Consider the following 19,572-nt stretch of genomic DNA (forward strand, 5'->3'; position numbering starts at 1 on the left):
ATCATGCATACAGCCTGACTTCATCCTTGTGATCCCGTGTGACATTTCTTAACCTTGTGACTCTAGTCCCAGGCTGAGTCAGAGCAGTTTCCTGTCTAGTATGAGAGCTCATCAGGGAATTAATGGTGACGTTTACACCAAACGCACCAAATCATTTCATTTCCTGTCATGGCCTGGCCTCGGGATGAGGTAGAATCAGGTCTGTGATTAGGATTCTGATTGTGTGGTGTCAGTGTTGTCAAACATAGCTGAGGATTAAGGGCAGATGAAGTACATTTCAGGAAACATGACCACTGTGATTGTCCTCACGGTCGATTAAAACCCCATCTGTCAAGGGTCGACTTGTCGCGTTAAAACAGGACACGCACCTCACAACCTCTTCCTCCCTCCGTTTTATTGATTTCTTTATCTTGTCAGACTGAACACAGTCGGTAAGAGAGTCTGAAAAGCTGTTCTATACTGCACAAAGGGGTTAATTATTTTACATATTGTGCAAATAAAGATTGTAATAACTCTGTACACAAAGCATTAGGGTTACAAATGGTGAAACCAAACCCGTGCATGCCTCATTTACTGGCCCAGTTGAGTAATATCTGTTAATTCCAGGCTCTGTGAGGGGTTGCATATGAAATTCGGGCTAGCGGTAAGGCTGCAGCGGGGGACGTCCATTGCCTGGAACTCAATGGATTTTGAGTCAGATAGAGGTCGCAGAAATGGCCCCAGTTTAACCCTTAATCTGAGTTTACCGTCACTACACTCTTTTGTAATGTAGTGATTGTTTTTAATCACTCTTTAGCATCTCAATTGTTTTCCTAGAAAGCAATGATTGAATGAAGAGGACTTATAACAAGCACTTGACTGTATTTTTTGTGTTGACATTGCAGATGTTGCAGCTTATTGCAGTCTATATGTATATATGTCTTTTTATTTTGTTTTGTTTAATGCCTATGTCAGAGTTTAGGGTCGTGGGACCATACCAGGCTTCTCGGACTGAGTTTATTTTTTCTCGGCTACTGCTGATAAAATGCAGCTGTCCAAATGTGTCTCTGAGTGGTGAGCGAGCCGCAGTGGGCCAGATGCATCCAGCCTTGCACGCCGTCCAGCCATCTGCAGGCAAAACAGATAACGTGTCTGTCCTCCCCCAACCCTTGGGTCGAGAAAACAGCCGTTTGTGACCAGGTCATGGTGCGCTCCTGGACTAGCACGCTTGCACAGCTACATTGTTCCTCTTGGGTCATGTAAACAGGAGGGAAATTAGATAATACTGCTGGAAGGAAACCTGTAAATTACCCAGGCCTATGATGTAGGTAACTGTGCTTGGTTCACTTTCCCTGTTGAAAAAACAAGCATATATGCTGGTTAGGTATGTTTTGAAGCAGCAGCTGGTTTGAGCTGGTTTAAGCTGGTCCTTAGTTGGTCATGAGCTGGTTTAAGCTGGTCCTAAGCTCATAAGCAACAAGTCATGGCCTGTCATGTCAGCTGGTTTGAGCTGGTTTAAGCTGGTCCTTAGTTGGTCATGAGCTGGTTTAAGCTGGTCCTAATCTCATAAGCAACAAGCTCCTGCTCGGGACCAGCTCATAACCAGCTTAGGACCAGCTTAAACCAGCTGCCATGTTTCAGAACATACCTAACCAGCATATGCTGTTTTTTTCAACAGGGTTTCCTGGGATGAAACTTTCAAAGACCACAGGGATACTTAACCCAAAAATGCTAATTTGTTCCAAGCCTTTTTTCTGATGATATTTTAAAGATTGTCTCAGTGGGGTCCACAACAATATTGGACTTAATTGAATTTGTCCAGTGAGCACCTGAAAGTTTTTATTTGTTCTTAACATTTCACATCAGGCATTTTTAAAAATAATAAAGTATCAAAACACACAACATGCTGTGAATGATTACAGCAGTGGACTTTTTTGCATCCTAAAGTTCACATAATTGTGTTGAGTGTGTTTAGGGTCTAAAGATGGTATACAACAAAAGAAGTCACTTCTGCCTTTGTCCTGGATGGTCTCAGTGGACTGTGATTCTGTCTGAGCATGATCGTGCACACGTAGCTCAAATGAACTTTTGGTCTGTGTGGAAGCTCTAGAAAAATGTGATCTTTCCCCTATTCTTTTGAAAATAAACATTTGTTCAGTTGAAACCATACAGTCTCAGCTAACACTTTCATGTATTGTTGAAGTTATTCTTGGTCAGACATGCAGGGCCAGCATTTCCTCTGGGTCCTTTCTTTTTTTAGAATATCACATGCAAGCCCGATATGTGGGTCATATCGGAAACCTATTATTTCTTTAGCTAGTCAAATGGCCCTCATTCTATCCCAACTAGATCAGTTCATAGACACCCCTGAGACTAGCTAAGAATGAAGGTCAGAAAGAAACCAAAAATAAACGTCCGCTTCCCTAAAATGGTCAATATTTTTAGAGTTAGAGGTTAACCCCTTGATTAAAGAAAGAACTGTAGCCTGTATGAAATTTTGTCTTATGTGGCCTGTGCTTATTTGTCACCCTGGACCGAAAAAAACAGTCTTAAATATTTATAGCAATAGCCAAAAGTCAAAATTATTGATTTTTCGTTTATGCCAAAAATCATTAGGATATTAAGTAAAGATCATGTTCTCTGAAGATATTTTGAAAATGTCCTACTGTAAATATATCAAAACGTAATTTTTGATTAGTAATATGCATTGCCAAGAACTTCATTTGGACAACTTTAAAAGTGATTTTCTCAGTATTTAGATTTTTTTGCACCCTCAGATTCCAGATTTTCAAATAGTTGTATCTCGGCCAAATAATGTCCGATCCTAACAAACCACACATCAAATTTCAATTTCACAAAAATGTACTGGTTTTGTGGTACAGGGTCACATTTGTGTTGTGAATTTCTTGGTTTTATGATTTTTATATATTTATTTGTTTGTTTTGCAATAATGCATTTTCATCTTTGCTACAACCATGATACTTAACTTGAGTGAATGATTCCCATATTTATGTACCTCAGGGTTAGTGCAGTGAATTTTGTAATTGTATTTAAAAGGTGATTTTTATATAATAAAAATATATAAATAATATATTATTTTATATTCATAAAATAATTATTTTTTATATAATAAAATAATTACACATTAAAAAAAAAAAAAGGTAACACTTTACTTAAAGCCTTGTATGTATAATGCATTAAACGTGGTTTTAGTGCATTAATTATGCCTTGTAATGCACCTTATAATGCATTAAAATCTCATGAATAATTGTAACCACAGTTAATACATTATAACACTTATCAATTCATTGTTACACTATGCATTTTAAATTTGGTTATAATTATTCACGACAAGATATAATATATTACAACACACATTATAGGCTTTAATAACCCTTTATAATGCATAATGCATAAAGGCTTTAAGTAAAGTGTTACCAAATAGAATAGTATAATATATAACATTAATAAAATAAATACTAAAATATGCTTTTTTTTAAACAGAAATCTGTTTGACTCTCTTGCTTGCTAGGTGCTGCTGGACTAAGGCTGTCTATCCACTTTGTGCAGACATATTGTATAGCTCTGAAATCAAAGACTAAAATAGAGTGTCCATTGATTGCTGAGTGAGATCTCTGTCTACTGGCTCTCTTGTGTAATTGGAGCCTTCAATCAATAAGAAAGCATGAGATCAGCATTAACTGGATTTCCGAACTGAAGCAACCTCATCAGCTCTCAGGACAAGTCCTGAGACTCCCAAACCTCCCCAGAAACACATCCAGTTTAGCCTTCCTGTGATACCTTTTCTGCTTCTGTTTAAAGACATGTTCTCTTTTATGGACTGTAAGCCAGTGTAAAGCCAGCTATCGAGTCCTTAAAGGACTGTTTCTCACGAGATAAAAGCATTTTATTCCTATCTGCCTGAAATGAATTGCATTGCTGATGGCCTTTTGAACTTTGATGGTACATTTGTCATGCATTCACTTTCTGAAGGGATTATTGTAGCCCCGTTCATGTTTTCAGTGACTCCTTTGAGGTCAAAGATCAAAGGTGAAGTTTATCTGTGGTGACTTTCTGTATACTGTCAGTGACTCATTGAGCTTTTGTCTTCTTCTCTAGGAGGGGATGATGATGAACTCAGACTCAGCAGGTAGGCAGAGCTTTATTCCCATTCTCACTTGCAGTCCTGTTTCCGGTTTCATTCCAGTTTCCATTCCACTGATTCTGTTTCTGTTCCTATTCATGTTCTTATTCGTATTCCTAGTTTCCTGTTCTGTTTAGATTTGAAATCCTATTCCTTTTCAATATTTCTGCCTCAGTATGTTTTGCTGTTCCCATTTCGGTTTCCATTAATGTTTATTTTTTCTGTTCCAATCGTTTTTCTTGTTTCTACTCCTATTTCCATTTCCTTTCCTGTTTCCACTACAACATTTTTCTTTGTCATTTCCATTAAAATTTTTCCAATTCTCATTCACACATGCATAGAAGTACTTACTCATGAAATGTCCCTTCACAAGCATCCATTTCCATGACTGACAGTAAAATTGGATTTCTGGGAATGACTTCTCAGGTCTTTCCAGTATGTCAAAGCTCATGTCAAAATAATGACAGGCTGTTTTCATTTTATGCCACACACGCTGGTCAAAACACACGTTCACAAAAGAATCAACCACACCACAGAAACCACACAGATGATAATGGGTAGAAATGAGAGAAAAGACAACATTTTCGATGGCTATTTCTCCCTGGCTGTATCTCCCTCATTAAGGCTCATATCCATTAGTTTGTGGTTGCAGAAGGTTTTGTAATGTACTGCTTAGCATTGTGAAATTCATGCTTCTGTGGCATCTGGAAACGTGAGCGTTTTTTGGAGACAGCTTTTTTTTTTTTAAATGTATGTGTGTTTTTGTTTAAAATATTTGAGGTTTTGTTAAAGGTTATTTTTAAAGGTGGTTTGATAACTATGTGAAAGCATGTAAAACAGCATTAGAAAATAGCATGCGGTTTCCATGTCAGCAAAATTATTGTAAAACCAATTGCTGATGTTTTTGTCTATTGTAGAGTTAAAGAAACAATCCTTTTTGTAGGTGGGTTTTACAGTGTTGTGATTGACGGTGTCAGGCATCAGACTCCACAGACACTAGCCCGAGTGAGTAAGTGTCTGAACAGCTTCACATTGTGTGTTTATAAAGGACTCAGGTTTACCTTGAACTCCCAGTGAGAGCCATTATCAGGAGTCCTGTCGCATGAATGTTATTGAGCAGCCTTGGGTTAGTGTGTGGATGTGTGTAATGGGCCCCTGGAGGCACCCCTGAGGTCAGAGGTCATACCACACAAGGCCTTGAAATGCCCTCTCACATAACCTCACTGGCGACATGCACTGGGTGTGTTTGAAAGTGTGTCGAATGCCCCAGTGCTGCATATATCTGACCGTCAGTATGTAAGTGGTGTGTGTTTGCGGGAACGTGTGTGTCTATAGGTCATATGTCATTGATATGTTTGTGTTTATTGTGCGACGGATGATCTGTTAGCTACTGCAACACTCTTACTCTTAACTTTGCTGCTGTTTGTGATCACGTTTGTGTTTAACATTTCTGAGACACACAATAGCATTTCCAAACCCATAGTGAGCTGCCTACAATTACAGTTTTATAGGCACACAACTGAGACTGCAGTTAGCAATTTATTACTGTTAGTCTATTTTGTCTAAATGAATTAATAAACTAACTAAAGTCAACTTAGACCTCAAAACATTATAATGTGCAGTATTATGAATGGATATTCATTTTAAGATTTGCTAAAATATTTTAAATATTTTAAAATTTAAAATATTTTATTTTAATCTTTTATATCTGCCTTATGTTCAACTGTCCCAATACTTTTGCTCACATCAATGAGTGGGATGAACTCTAAAAGTGCTGTTCTTTTTATTTGGTAAAACATGAATGTGTTGAAATAGCTAATTATAAAATGTGACATTCTGTAGTTTTGTCTCATATTCATCTTTAAATCATATTTGCAAATGTCTTGACTCCACAGCCAACAGAGCAATTTTGTCTTTACTGTTCCAATACTTTTGGAGGGCACTGTATATAAATCTTTTATAGCAACATATGCTTCCCTCCAGATGACGTGTATTTCAGCAGGACAATGCAAGACCACATACTGCAGCTATTACAACAGCATGGCTTCATAGTAGAAGAGTCCGGGTGCTGAATTGGCCTGACTGCAGTCCAGATCTTTCACCTATACAGAACATTTGGTGCATCATTAAACGAAAAATATGTCAAAGATGACCACCAACTTTTCAGCAGCTGGAAACCTATATCAGGCAAGAATGGGACCAGATTCCAACACCAAAACTCCAGAAACTCATAACCTCGATGCCCAGATGTCTTCAAACTGTTTTGATAAGAAGAGGAGATGCTACACCATGGTAAACATGCCCCCGTCCCAACTAATTTGAGACCTGTAGCAGGTATGAAATTTGAAATGAGCTCATTTTGTGCATAAAATTGTAAAATTTCTCAGTTTAAACATTTATGTTATCTATGTTTTATTGTGAATAAAATCTTGGCTCATGTGATTTGAAATTGTTTTAGTTTTCATTTTATTCAAATTTTAAAAATGTCCCAACATTTCCGCAATTCGGGTTGTAGTACAGCTGCTGTATGTGTGTGTTGCATAGAAGGTCATTCCGCCCCAGATCCTGTCTGGTCCTGTGTCTCAGAGACCAGCAGAGGTAGAGAACATGTTCTCCACTCCCTCCTCTGAGTTAAATTTAGATCCTTCCTGCTGTATTGTTGAACAGATGCAACGCCTGTGTGTTTGTGGAAGAATCTGTGGGACATGAGAGAAATATTGATGTAAAGAGCTGAAAAGAAAAAGAGAAGAGTGAGCATTTGTTCTGCCCTTAATGACTTTAGGTTGATGGTTAGTGGATGGCAGGTGTTCTGAGTGGTCTGTACTGTTCCTGCATTGACCAAGAAGAACCAGCTGCTCAAAGCTTTATGTCGCTATTGAATTCTCTTTTCTGTGCTGCAATAAAGATATTCAGATTTACATTAATTTTAGCATGCAAGGATTCTTGTTAGGCTTGACACAGAGCAGAATGCCTAACCATGGTAAAATCCTTGCAGTGAATGGCCTTGAATTCCTCACAGCGGCAACAGTTTGCAAAAAAGAACAACAAAACAAAACAAAAAAGCCAAGGAGAGTTTGTTTGCTGTTTAAATTAAAAAGGCAAAAAACTGTACTTAATATTCTGGCTATATGTTTATAATATATCCATATGTATTCTAATTATTTATTAAAATATTTAAATTAAAATAACAGACATGAAAGTTCAATAAATTTTATATACTGTATTTTATTTTATATATATATTTTTTTAATATTTTAAACTTTTAAACGAATAACTTGTGTGTGTGTGTGTTTAAAAAAAGGGCTTTTAAGATCACCAAAGCTGCATTTATTTGATGAAAAATGCAATGTTATTAAAAACTGTAATATTGTGAACTAATATAATTGTTTTCGATTTGAATATATTTAAAATTTGCAGCAGCCATTACTCCAGTCTTCAGTGTCACGTGATCCTTCAGAAATCATTCATTTGTTTTATTAAAAGGCTTACGAATCAGTCAGAATATAAATCATCTAAGATACATGTTGTTGCCTCTTTGACTTGTGTCTTCTCGTCTTGTTCTGATAAAAATCTGTGTTGACATGGTCAATAGGTCACTTGCTATTATGATGTGACACACACCATGTAATATAGAATTTCTTCCTTTTGCTGTCCATGTGCTCGTCTAAATTAGCAAAACCCTCTTTCTCTCAGGTTCACCTGTACCACAGCTGCAGAAAAAATTAAATCTGTGTTCAAAGCCAGCTGGAGGATTTAACCCCCAACACATCTCACACCGAGATTTAATATTCTGCAATGCTGTATTATCTTTAGAGATGCTTAAGTGCTTACGGACCACATTGATCCCAAAATTTCATTTTCATCTGGACTAATCCAATCTATTCACTGTGATATTCTTATGACCTAAAAACGCACCATATTGTGTCCCTTGTATCATAATAGTTGTGTGCACATTCAATTCTGTCATTTCTTTCTTATTAAATAAGTGTTTTCGAGTCCACGTCCCACAGGAGAGGGGGAATGTTTTTTCCAAGTGTCCACTAGCTTGTTTTCCATTGCCTTAGGACATAATGTTTTACCAAGCAGATTTGTGTGTGCGTGTGAGTGTGCATGCTCTTTGGCGGGTGGGTTTTTGGTGGCGTGCATCTGTTCATGCATGATTGCAGATTAATATTAATTACATTCTGCCTCTTTGTCAATGATCTCTTATTAAAATCCGACCAATCAAATCTCAAATGGCATTTTACAGTTAAATACTGTTAATACGCTGGACTCTTCTTTATTATTAGTGACATTTGTGCTCACTTTCACTGCTCACATACGTAGCGTCCCCCAGGGTAATATTTCACTGTTTGCTCTTTCTTTTAGTACATCACATTAGTGTCTGCATATGTGGAGCTTGAAAGTGACAATGCATGCATCGCTGTTGGGCCTGCCTGGGTCAGTTGTGTGTGTGTGTGTGTGTCAGCATACAGCGGGTACAGTAGAACTGCATCTACGAAATGCAAACCCAGCACATAAGAAGCTCTATTTTCATGGCAGTGATACTCAGCAGAGACCCAGCATGAACCTGTGACCCTGCACAAAGTATTTTTCTGTATTTAATCAGATTGAAACTCTATGGCCATGACGACAATGTTTATATTTTGCAACTTGACAGGTTTGTTTGTGTGTGTGTGTGTGTGTGTGTGTGTGTGTGTTTGATCAGTTTGGAGCTTCTCCTTTTGCTTTCCACTGAAGAAAAATTATACTCTTAAAAATAAAGGTTCCAAAAGGGTGTTGTGGTTTATAATAAACACATAAACACACAAAATGCCAGCAAGAACCATTTTTGGTTCTGATCAGAAATGCAGAGTCTGTTAAAGGCATAATGGCCGTGATACCCCAAAATGATTGTTCCAAAATGACAGACCAGTGAATTATATCATTTTAAAACACTTTTTCTTTATTAAAAGAAATATCTTTATATTGTTTTGCTAAGGAAAACAGAAGTGCTCCTAAAATGCTTTCGCATTCACATGGAATCCCTCCGATATTCTGCAGTCATGACCAGAAATTAATGCTCTTAAAAATTTTCTCGATAAATGTCACTGTCCTTAGAGGGAAATCTCTTTGTCATAGATTATATACACGGCCTTGTAGAAAGTGCAGCAGATGTCTGCATATTTGGAACATCTGTCATCCACATCCATTGTTATTCTGTGTGTATTTATTAATGATTTGAGCTTTCATCGTGTAGTCAGCTATGGTTTTAGTACTTGTATAAACAACAGAAAACAATATTAATTTAATCAGAAAGTTTTAATGTAAAAGCATTTGCAGAGGATGAGTGAGCTTTTCAAAAATCTTCATTCAAAAAAATAATTAATTAGTATCAGGGATTAATTACGTGTATCACGCGTGAGATGACATTGCCTGTCAGCACAGGACCTGATAGAACACAGAGTGACATTTCCAAACTCTCTGGCACTTTAGGCATGTGTTCTCCTTGGAAAACTCACTGAGGCTAATCTGAGCACAGGCAGGGGACGTACAACCATATGCATGATTTGTCATATTAATATGTATAAATATGAATTTAGAAAAGTGCCACAGTGTATGCTGCCGCATACGTGCGGTAATGCTTGCGCAAGTCCAATTAGACTCATCTTGTGTGGTATTTAGATCTGATTAAAAAATGACGTTCAATAAAAAGAGTTGTGTGGGACGGCATATTTTGCAGGCAGTAAAAAAGAAAGCTCTTGGCTCAGCAGTTAACAGTGCATTGCGTTTAAAACCACACGGCGCTGTTACAGTAAGACACTATAAGAGATTCTCTAGTGTAAAACTGTTGGATGTTGTAATAACTAGAGAGAGTTTTGAGAGTCTCAGAGATTCCACTCCAGTAGGATGTCAATTTAGTTTGTTTCTAAACGAAGGTCGCTTAATTAGCCTGCTGTGCAAGTGTTGAGAACATTTAATTGGACTGCTAATTCAGCACTCTGAGCTTTGGCAGACAGCCTACTCTGTTCCTACAACAAACCGCGCACACAACCCTCAACCCTCCCATGGAATTGTTGGCATCAGGGTGTGTTTTCCAGTCGACTGTGGCACTCACTCTTGCCCACTTGGGTGGCACTGCAGGCCCCCCATTCTTTGATGGTCATTTGAGGTGTTTCAAACTCCTTAGAGCATTTCAGTAAACAGATCTGACAGCATTTGTTCTGGATGTTTTAGTTTAATGTGTTATAGTGTTTATAATAATAATAATAATAATAATAATATGTTTATTATTTTAGCATTATCATACCTTGAATTACCCTTTTTATACTTTTTGGTTGTAATATAAATGTCTTAAACCTTTAGTTTGGATTATATAAATTTGTGTGTGGTTACGGTATCTAAATTTTAAGTGTATGTTTAAAAAAAATTAATTAAGAGTGAGCTTTGTTATCCAATTTTTAAGAATATATAGTATGTTCAATAAAAAAAATTTTACTCAGTCATTATTATTAGTTCACATTATTTGGTAAGCTATGAATCATTCTTTTGTTATTTTGCTATTTGGTTAATAAAGTGGCTAATAATACTGTACAATTTCTGTAATGATTTGTACTTTCTGCTGCATGCAAAGGCATTGAGTTTATGTCTTACCAGAAATCTACCAAAGTTTACACTTACAGAACACACACTCTTCTATCTGCCTTTGCCCCCTTTCTGAGTGTTTTGTAGTTGATGCTGTGTTTGTGGTCTGTTGTAGACTGTCTGTCTATTTATAGTTTACATCAGTAAACCCTCTTTAGAAATGCAGACTTAGCTTAAATATCCTCTTTAACTCATAGTGTAGTAAATGCTTAAATGGGTGCTCTGTAATATTCTCTAATGGATTATGTGTAGTGTGTACATTGTGTGTATGTTTGCGTGTGTGTGTGTGCAGCATGGGCCTAAATGAGCTCTTTGTAATGCACTGTACTGGGCAACATTTATCTTCATTTGTGTAAGAGGATGCTTTGGGGTGACCTGATTATGGAATACCAGAGACAGAGAAAAAAAGATGTCTAAATACCCATACATACAGATACATACATAGATATATCTGCATCTGTGCAATCCACCAATGACAGTTCAAAAGGCCAGAGGGGGCTGATTTTGAGAAGGAGGGGGGTTATGATCCAGCAGGATATTTTGTCCCTCTGAGCCTCAGGAGAAAACTCTGGGTGGCCAACACAAACACTGGGTTCTTCTGGATAGTAGAAACTCTTACCTACACACTTCCTCTGCGTCCATTATCCATTGTTTGGCCCCAGCCCATCCCCTCAGCCCCAGTAATCCTCACCTCTAGGATAATAATCTTGCGCCATTATTAAGTACTTTAGCAAACGATTAAAACAACTCCAGGGATGGAAACAATGTATTGGTGTGTTTATGTTGTGGAAGAGAGATCCAAAGATGAGACACCCTGGGCAGGGCAGGGCAGGGAAGGACTCGGCCGAGGCTCCAGACAGCCTCTGACCCATTTTACAGACTTTTTGGCTCTCTGTTGAGGTAACCAATGCTGAAATGCTGCTGATGAGACTGATGCCATTAGACTTGTTGCTGATGTTTTTTCATAAGAAAACCCTAAAAGAAGCTGATCATTCCTGTTCTAGGATGCATTTCTGTAAAATCTGGGTTTAGCATAAAGAATTTATTAATAATGGTTGTTTGCTGTACAAGGTGTTGATATAAATGGCCCTTTTTTGTCTTATTTCATATTCAAAAAGAGGATGTTTACATAGAAGTCCCAAAGGCACAGCAATAAAACATGGCTTGTTCATTCAGGGCCAGAGAGAGGGTGGAAATATTTTGGCAGATTTATTTATTTAAAAACATTAGAAGTCAAAGCCCTAATGAAAGAAAACAAAATTAATCATGTCAGAATTTTACTTTTGAATTTACAACCTTGAACACCTCAAACCAGACACATTTTCTTCTTTTTGCAAAACAGGCCAAGTTTTTCATGATTTTCATCACCTCTCAGAAACTCGGATGAATCAGGCCCCAGATTAAAACACTCCCCACAGGAAAAGCAGCCACAAACCCACAAATAAGGTCAATGAAAACAGCACCATCTGGCAGACAGCTTCTTCCTAATCTTGATGTTCTTCATTTTTTAAACTGTTGTGAGGGAAATGATTCCAGAGCAACAGGGGGTCTACAAAAGTTCGGAAACAGCAGTTTGGGCATGTTTGGAATTAGGGGAAAGTCTGAGGACCAATTTTTGTCCAGGGGACATCTAGATGTGATGCGTGGTTGCAGATGACAAGAGAGGAAGGAAATAGTGTTGTATTTACTAGAAACCTGAAGGGGATTTCCTTCTAGATCATGTTTTGACAGAGATCTAGAAGTGCCTTGATGTGCGGAGAAGCCCCTATACTGATAGTTAGATCAGTGACTATGTCCATCTGACCTTGCGGCCCTGCATTCCTCGGTCGTCACTGAACGACCACAACCCTGTAATTATTTACCCAAACACACACATGCACAGCTTTCTCCTCAGCAGCGTCAAAAGATACATTTTTCATGGGCAAAATCCAGTCGTTTCAATAGGAATCCACATGATTTGGAATTTCATGGAGGGCAAAAGACTGAGTTTGAAAGATGCAGGTTTAAATTGGTCACACGGATTCGCCATGCTGACCAATAGAAAGATATTTGGTTTAAAAGTGACCTCTGTGTGAATTGTGCCCTATACATCACTACCCCATTGACAATGGAACATTGACATTTTGCCCCCTGAAATCTGTGAATCTTATATGGGGTAAATTTTTATTTTTATTTTTTATTTTTAATGTATTAGTTTCAAGCATGATTTGCTGTTATGTTAATCTTTTACACAACATTAAAGTTATATAATGTGACTCTAAAGTACAAGTTTTTTTTAAAAAAAGGAGGGAAAATCCTTAGCCTTATACAGAAACTGAGAGTTGCGCCATTCTTAAGTCCCTGTTTCCCATTAATTCTGTGAACGTCTGTCTGTCCTAATTCTATCCCATTACACGCCTGCGCTCAATGGCATGTTTGCTCACAAAAACAGGTCTCCTGTTGATTGGCTGCTCTCTGTAAGGCATTTGGGGCTTGATTTGTCCTGATTTTGGTGGGACAAGTGAAGGACATATTTCTAGAACATTTTGCGATGCGTTCTTGCAATCGGGACGATTTTAAGAAAGTAGTACAAGATGCCAAAGGCCAGAGACTCCCTCTGACGCCCATGTCTCTGATATGAATATTCATTAGGGTCTCCTGAGGGGTCTTGGTGGCTCAATATGAATTCACTCTTTCACACAGATGAGCAGTTAGATGTGTGATAACCACGCTAACATGGAGGTATGTTTGGGGCCACGCACAGGTTACACATTCATACAACTTTGCGCTTGAATTTTTACTGGCCATATAGTGGCAGATAAGTTATTTTATTACTTTTATTTCTATCTTTTTAACTTATTCTTGGTTGCATAGTGAGGTCAAATGATCTTTGTTGTGTATGATTAACACAGGCTTTTATTAAATTTCTTCACAGCCCTGTCCTTCTAAAATGTGTAAAACATAAATCACCTCACTAGGATGTATATAGAAATGTTAACACTTCTTCTTGAAGTGCAAGACCTCAGTTGCACTGAGACCCTTTCAGCGCCAGACTGGCTCCAGCGCCACTGTTTACCGTGTAGAGTTACTCCAGCGTTTTATTTTGAGGTTTGAGTTGTGGTAACAATCTTTTCCTCTCAGTTTGTGTGCTGAGGAGGTTCAGGCTCTAGGCTCTGTTGCAGTGCCGTATCTGGTTTAACTGTGACCCACCGGATGGAAGTGTGGATCAGACTGACTGCTTTAACCCTGTGTTCATGGCTTTCCCTTTCTCTCCACACCTTGCGCCAGTCATGTCACCAATGTAACCTACTGACATAAATCTCCAACGTTAAACTTCTCTCTGAAACACCCCCCTCTGAGAGCGAGCTGAGCCAGTGTAATGCCTGACACCCACAGACACTGTATGAATGTGTGTGTGTAAGAGGGAGACTGTATATGTGTATGTGCACACTAAAGAAAGACAGGACTTCATGTGTAACTGGATAGTTGATATAAGTGCGTGTAAGTAGTGTCATGCAATATGACATGAAGAAATTTAAAAATATTATTAAAAAATTATTTTACAGCCTTAGCAACCATACGTTGCCCATAACCCTAAACATTACACTTTTGCAAGTAACTTTTCATACTTTAATTGGAAGACATACGCTACACCATTCAAAAGTTTGCAGACGGTAAGTTTCTTTTTTTTTTTCAGCAAGGATATATTAAACTGATCAAAACTGACATTTCAATTTCAAATAAATGCTGTTCTTTTGAATTTTCTGTTCATCAAAGAATCCTGAAAACAGTGTATCACGGTTTTCACAAAAATATTCAGCACAATTGTTTTCAACATTTTTTTTATAACAAGAAAAGTTTCTTGAGCATCAAATCAGAATCTGAAGGATCGTGTGCCACTGAAGACTGGAGTAACCTAATGACTGCTGTGCTACAGCTTTGCCATCGCAGGAATAAATTACATTTGAAAATATATTCAAATAAAAATTATTGTAAATTGTAATAATATTTCACAATATTTTACTGTTCTTTTGATTAAATAAATGCAGCCTTGGTGGGCACAAGAGACTAATTTTTCATAAATATTAGGTCAGGGCAAAGTTGTTATGCTGTCACCTGTTTTAACTGCTATAAATGCATTCAATTTATAATTGTTTTCTATTTTTATAATGAGTTAACTGTTGAATTTTTGTTTTAAAAAGTCTATAATAAGCTGTTTTCCACTGTGACAACTTGCTCCACTAAAGGTCAATGTGTTTCCTGGGCATTAATAGTGGAAAGGTACAATTTTCTTTTCTGTTGCCAAATTAGGTTTTTTATACAAATTGAAACACTAGGATATATATATATATATATATATATATATATATATATATATATCTCCAGTGTCCGTATTTCCTCTATGAATTTGGAACAGAATGAGAGAGAGAGAGAGAGAGCGAGAGAGAGAGAGAGAGAGAGAGTTGTGTTGTAGTGAAGGTACCATGCGCCTCTGCATTGCATTAGTGCTGGAAAGTTCACACAGCTGTCCTCGCTGTCATATTGCGCTGATTAGAGACGCGAGAAAACCTCAGAGAGCATGAGACCCATCCGAGTGGATTCTGCGTCCGATGCAGCCTCGTGTCGGAGCGCAATATAAACACGCTTCGCTGTTCTCCTGCTGCAAGGTGACGCAGCGCCGCGTATCAGGTGGAGTGACGACAACTGCGGCACCGGAGCGAGTCCGAGCGGCGGAAACAGATAACGGTCCTCTCCGAGGAAACCCGGGCGCGGAGCTGATATGTGTCACCGTTCACGATGACAACGAGGCGAAAGTCCAGCAAACTGCAGCTTCGGCGGTCAATCAGCGAGCAGCTGCGCGACTCCACGTCGAAAGCCTGGGATTTACTGTGGAGAAACATACGGGAGAAGCGACTGGCAGGTCAGTGGCAGGACACGAATCAACTTTTACAAATAAACAACAAGGCATCGTCCATTTAATCATATACCTACTGCCATAAGGGCCTGGCTGGGGAAGGTCAGGTTTTTAGGTCATGGTCATTATGTGCCCTTTTAAGTGGGATGGATTTTAATAAGCTTGCATGTGATGAATGCTCGCGCTGTCTATAAATAATTAAAATCAACATTGACATTGCGCTCCATCGGTCTGTTGTGCGCGTAAATGTCATTAGCTGATGTCTGCTGGCTCTCAACTCGATTAAATGCGCTGCATTCCTGCACAAAAACTAATCAGGACACTCGATCCGTCCTACGTTTTTCACCTATTTTAAATGTTCTTCACACTCTCAAAAGTGGTATATTGTGGAGTATTATGGTTATTTCTAGTCAAATGTTTCTGTCCTCCTTCTAGTAGTTGAAGACGTTTGTAGTATAATAGTTCTCATCCATTTTAACATTTGTGTATACAGTAGCAGTAAAGTATAGTTTTCATACATGCTCAAAAACGAACTCTTTCTTGCTTTAAACCTATGTTATTGTCCTCCACAGTCTTTTATCAACTCGAGGGAATTTCAATCTTTAAGATTGACTTTTTACCTGAGCTTTTTGCAAATCAAACAGTGTTAGGAGAATAATGTAATTTGTTCAGGATGATGAGAAACATGTTAAAATTTGTGAAAAAGATTATGATTGTTGGATTGTAAATGACATGACGAGTGATTTCTGTCAAAAACCTTTTTTTTCTTTCTTTTTTTTTTTTTTTACAGCTGTCATGGGTACCTTTTTTGGAAATTGCATTTAAAATCCACTTGGTTAAGAAGTCTGAGGGGGGATGTTAATAGTGCATTACAGTATTATAGTGACCTATTTTGAGAATCTTTCTTTGAATGCCTTTGGGAATAATGTAATTCTATAAAATTGAGTCCATTATAACATGAATGGCAAGGCTCTGCTCACTCCTTGTGGCTTTAAGTGAGGAAATGACTGGAAAAGTTCATTTAAAAGCAATCTGGACTCACTGAGCGCTGTAAAGACTCTCTCTCTTCTTCAACCTACTAACCTCATTTCTCTTTTCAACCTGAGGGTTCATTTCTGCTCCAACACTCAGACCTTTTATCCTTTGGGTAAACATTGCATGTAAAGATGAATATATTAAAATCACAGTGTTTTGTAGTGGTGTGGATTTTAGTTTATATAGAGTTTGTGGACTCTCGATAAAACATGTGTGATTACTGTAAGCTGTGTCCCCCTGATTTAGACTATGAACAACTCACCTCTGTTTGACCCGTGCTGGATTTAGCTCATAAGTGAATGTCTGTAATGACACAGGTTTGTTTTCATGGATCAAGTTCTTGTTTAGGTAATTTTGGCACAGCCCTTATGTGGGTGTCTTGAATTCTGTAGCGGTTATGCAGCCTCAAGGAAGTCCTCAGCTGAACCGATTGAATGACTTTTTCAAAACTAATTGCATTCTACGAACACCAGATGGCAGTCATTATTAGATTCTCCTCAGCATGCTTCAGCATCTTACCAGGCTTGCCCATGCATGCTTTAAATATTCAAGTTTTAATTTTTTCCAGTAGAAATGCTTGGCCAGGTCTGGAACTGTCAGTTTCAGCTCCACATGATACTGTGTTTTTTTGTGTGGAGTTCATGGGAACAAGCTCTTGCAGATATTGATTCTGTATTTCTGAAAATTTTTTTTTTTAAATTTACATTTAACAAATATATTTGAAAGGCAGTTTTTTTGTTTGTTTTTTGGATAATTAATGGGATGCACCTAATTATTTCAACTTAAACTGTAAATGATTTTTGTCTAGGATTTATGAACAACAATTACAGAACATAATGAGTTTTAATTTTTAAGCTTGTTGTTTTTCAGCAGATCTGCGCATATTCAGAAATAATCCTATCCTGCATAATTTCTAATTTACAGTTTTGTATTTTTATTTTCACCTTTTTTACAGTTTGTTTTGCAGAATGATTCATTTTAAATATGCTACAAAATATATTTAAATTATTACAGTTGTCAAAAAACTTAATATGATTCAGTCCTTTTGATACAACATTGGTGTCCAAAGTATTGATTTTTTTCTTTAATTGATGCACCAAGATTTCCCTAACACCCAAGACCAATTAAATGTGAGCGGTCCTGGTGGCCAAACATCTTGGTGTCTTGACTTCAACCTTGTTTCTGAGAACAGTTATCATGCTTACTATCATCATCTGTAGTGTTTCTTTCTGTTTGCTGTGCGTATAGCAGATGTCTTTGAGATCTCTGGGGATATTGCTGTTCTTTCTGACATCTGTAATATCTCTCTCTTTCCCACTGCAATTCACTTTTAAGATTTCTTTTCTAGCTTATGGTATGTTGAATGGTGTTTTTCCCCAGGTGCACCATTCATTTTTCTTTTCTTTGGCTGATATATCCACACACACACAAACACTGTACTTAAGAAACACACTCTAAAATCAAACTGTAGCAGGTTTTTGGCTGACGTTCAGTTGGCCGCATGGTGCTTTCTACCCTCCCAACTCTATTGGCTCCTCTCGCGGTCACACGACCATAAAGTGGGTGGTGCAGATGAAAGTCTGTTTTTTCCTAGGTGTGTTTGGGTCTGTATACTTGTCAGTGGTCAGTGAGTAAATGACAAAAGGAGCACTCTTTATAGTGTTTTTCAGTGCAGATTCAACTGTGTGTGAAAGTTAAGGGAGGGATAAGTGATACGTTTGAGGAAGCGCTTCTGAGTGCCTCTGTACCTGTGGACAGTGGAGAGATGGACGCAATGTTAACTGACCTCTTAGATGAATCCATGGACAGTGAGTGTTTGGGAAGCATGACTCCAGAGACTCAAGATATATACCTCAGACTGGACAGTCACCACAGGCGTTCTGGACTACGGCTGGCCCGTATCATAGCTAGGCAGCAGCTGCTGAAGAAGATATCCCAAGGTATGAGAGGTGCATTGGGTAACATTTCGGACTCATCTTTTTTTTGCATTTACATTATTATTTCTGTCTATATCAGCAGTACTTTGTCTCAGATGTTTTTATTGAATCTGATTGACTTTTTATTGCAAACTTTGGTATATCAACTAATCTGAGCACAGTTTAAGACATTGTTGAGATTTCTGAAAATCACGTTACATTATTAGGGTCTTTTTGTTAGGAATAAAATCAATGTCAGGAAAATTGTCCATTTGCTGTCCCGTTTAGTGTCATTGCTGTCTAGTAAAAAAAACTGAGATATTAAAGGGATTCCATATGACGTTATGCATTCCATGTTTGTGAACCTTTATGATACCTTCAAGCCAAACATAATGCAGAGACGTTATTAAGTGTTACAAAATATATGTTTGTTTTATTTTTCGGTCTTCTTTATGTGAATATGAAGCACTTTGCTCTCAGCTTTGACGTGTTAAGCCGATCTTCTGTTTTCAATGGTAATACTGGCTACAAGACAATGTTTTCTTGTGTTTTCTAGATGTAAAGAGTCTTTGTGTTTCTGGTACTAGAGAACAGCCTGTCCAAATCCGAAGCATTATTCACAAATCAACAGTATTATTAATGAATAACCCTTTTATGCTTCAACCGTATGATAGCACAACACATGACAAGTGTATGTCTGTGTGTGCACTGTGCAGTATTTGTTTCAAAAGGTTAACACCAGTGTTTTGCTTTCTTGGAGGTCTAGCTAGGTGGTTCGTTTTGGTTTGTCTGCTCGTTAACAAGAAGTATTACTGAGAAGCATATATATGATTTGTTAAATATATTTGTAATAATACTACTGATGTTTAGCTTTGTTTTGACAATGAAATGCTTTAGAGGTCAATAGAAATGCAATGTATGGCTGCTTTAGTTTTGGTTGGAATCTGCTCGCGTACACTTTCTCTCGCTCACGCGGCAGC

At 37.8% G+C, this 19,572-nt stretch overlaps 1 protein-coding gene across 1 annotated transcript in view; it reads left to right on the forward strand.

Moving 5' to 3' along the window:
• The first annotated feature begins 15,409 nt into the window (after window positions 1-15,409).
• Window positions 15,410-19,572, forward strand: part of stard13a (StAR related lipid transfer domain containing 13a) — a 32,015-nt gene continuing 27,852 nt past the window's right edge. The window contains 1 exon segment of the mRNA XM_079411293.1: window positions 15,410-15,647. Within this exon segment, the coding sequence (XP_079267419.1) occupies window positions 15,524-15,647 (124 nt within the window). The 5' untranslated portion in view covers window positions 15,410-15,523.

Source organism: Barbus barbus (assembly GCF_936440315.1).
Source record: "Barbus barbus genome assembly, chromosome: 47".
NCBI classification, from domain to species: domain Eukaryota; kingdom Metazoa; phylum Chordata; class Actinopteri; order Cypriniformes; family Cyprinidae; genus Barbus; species Barbus barbus.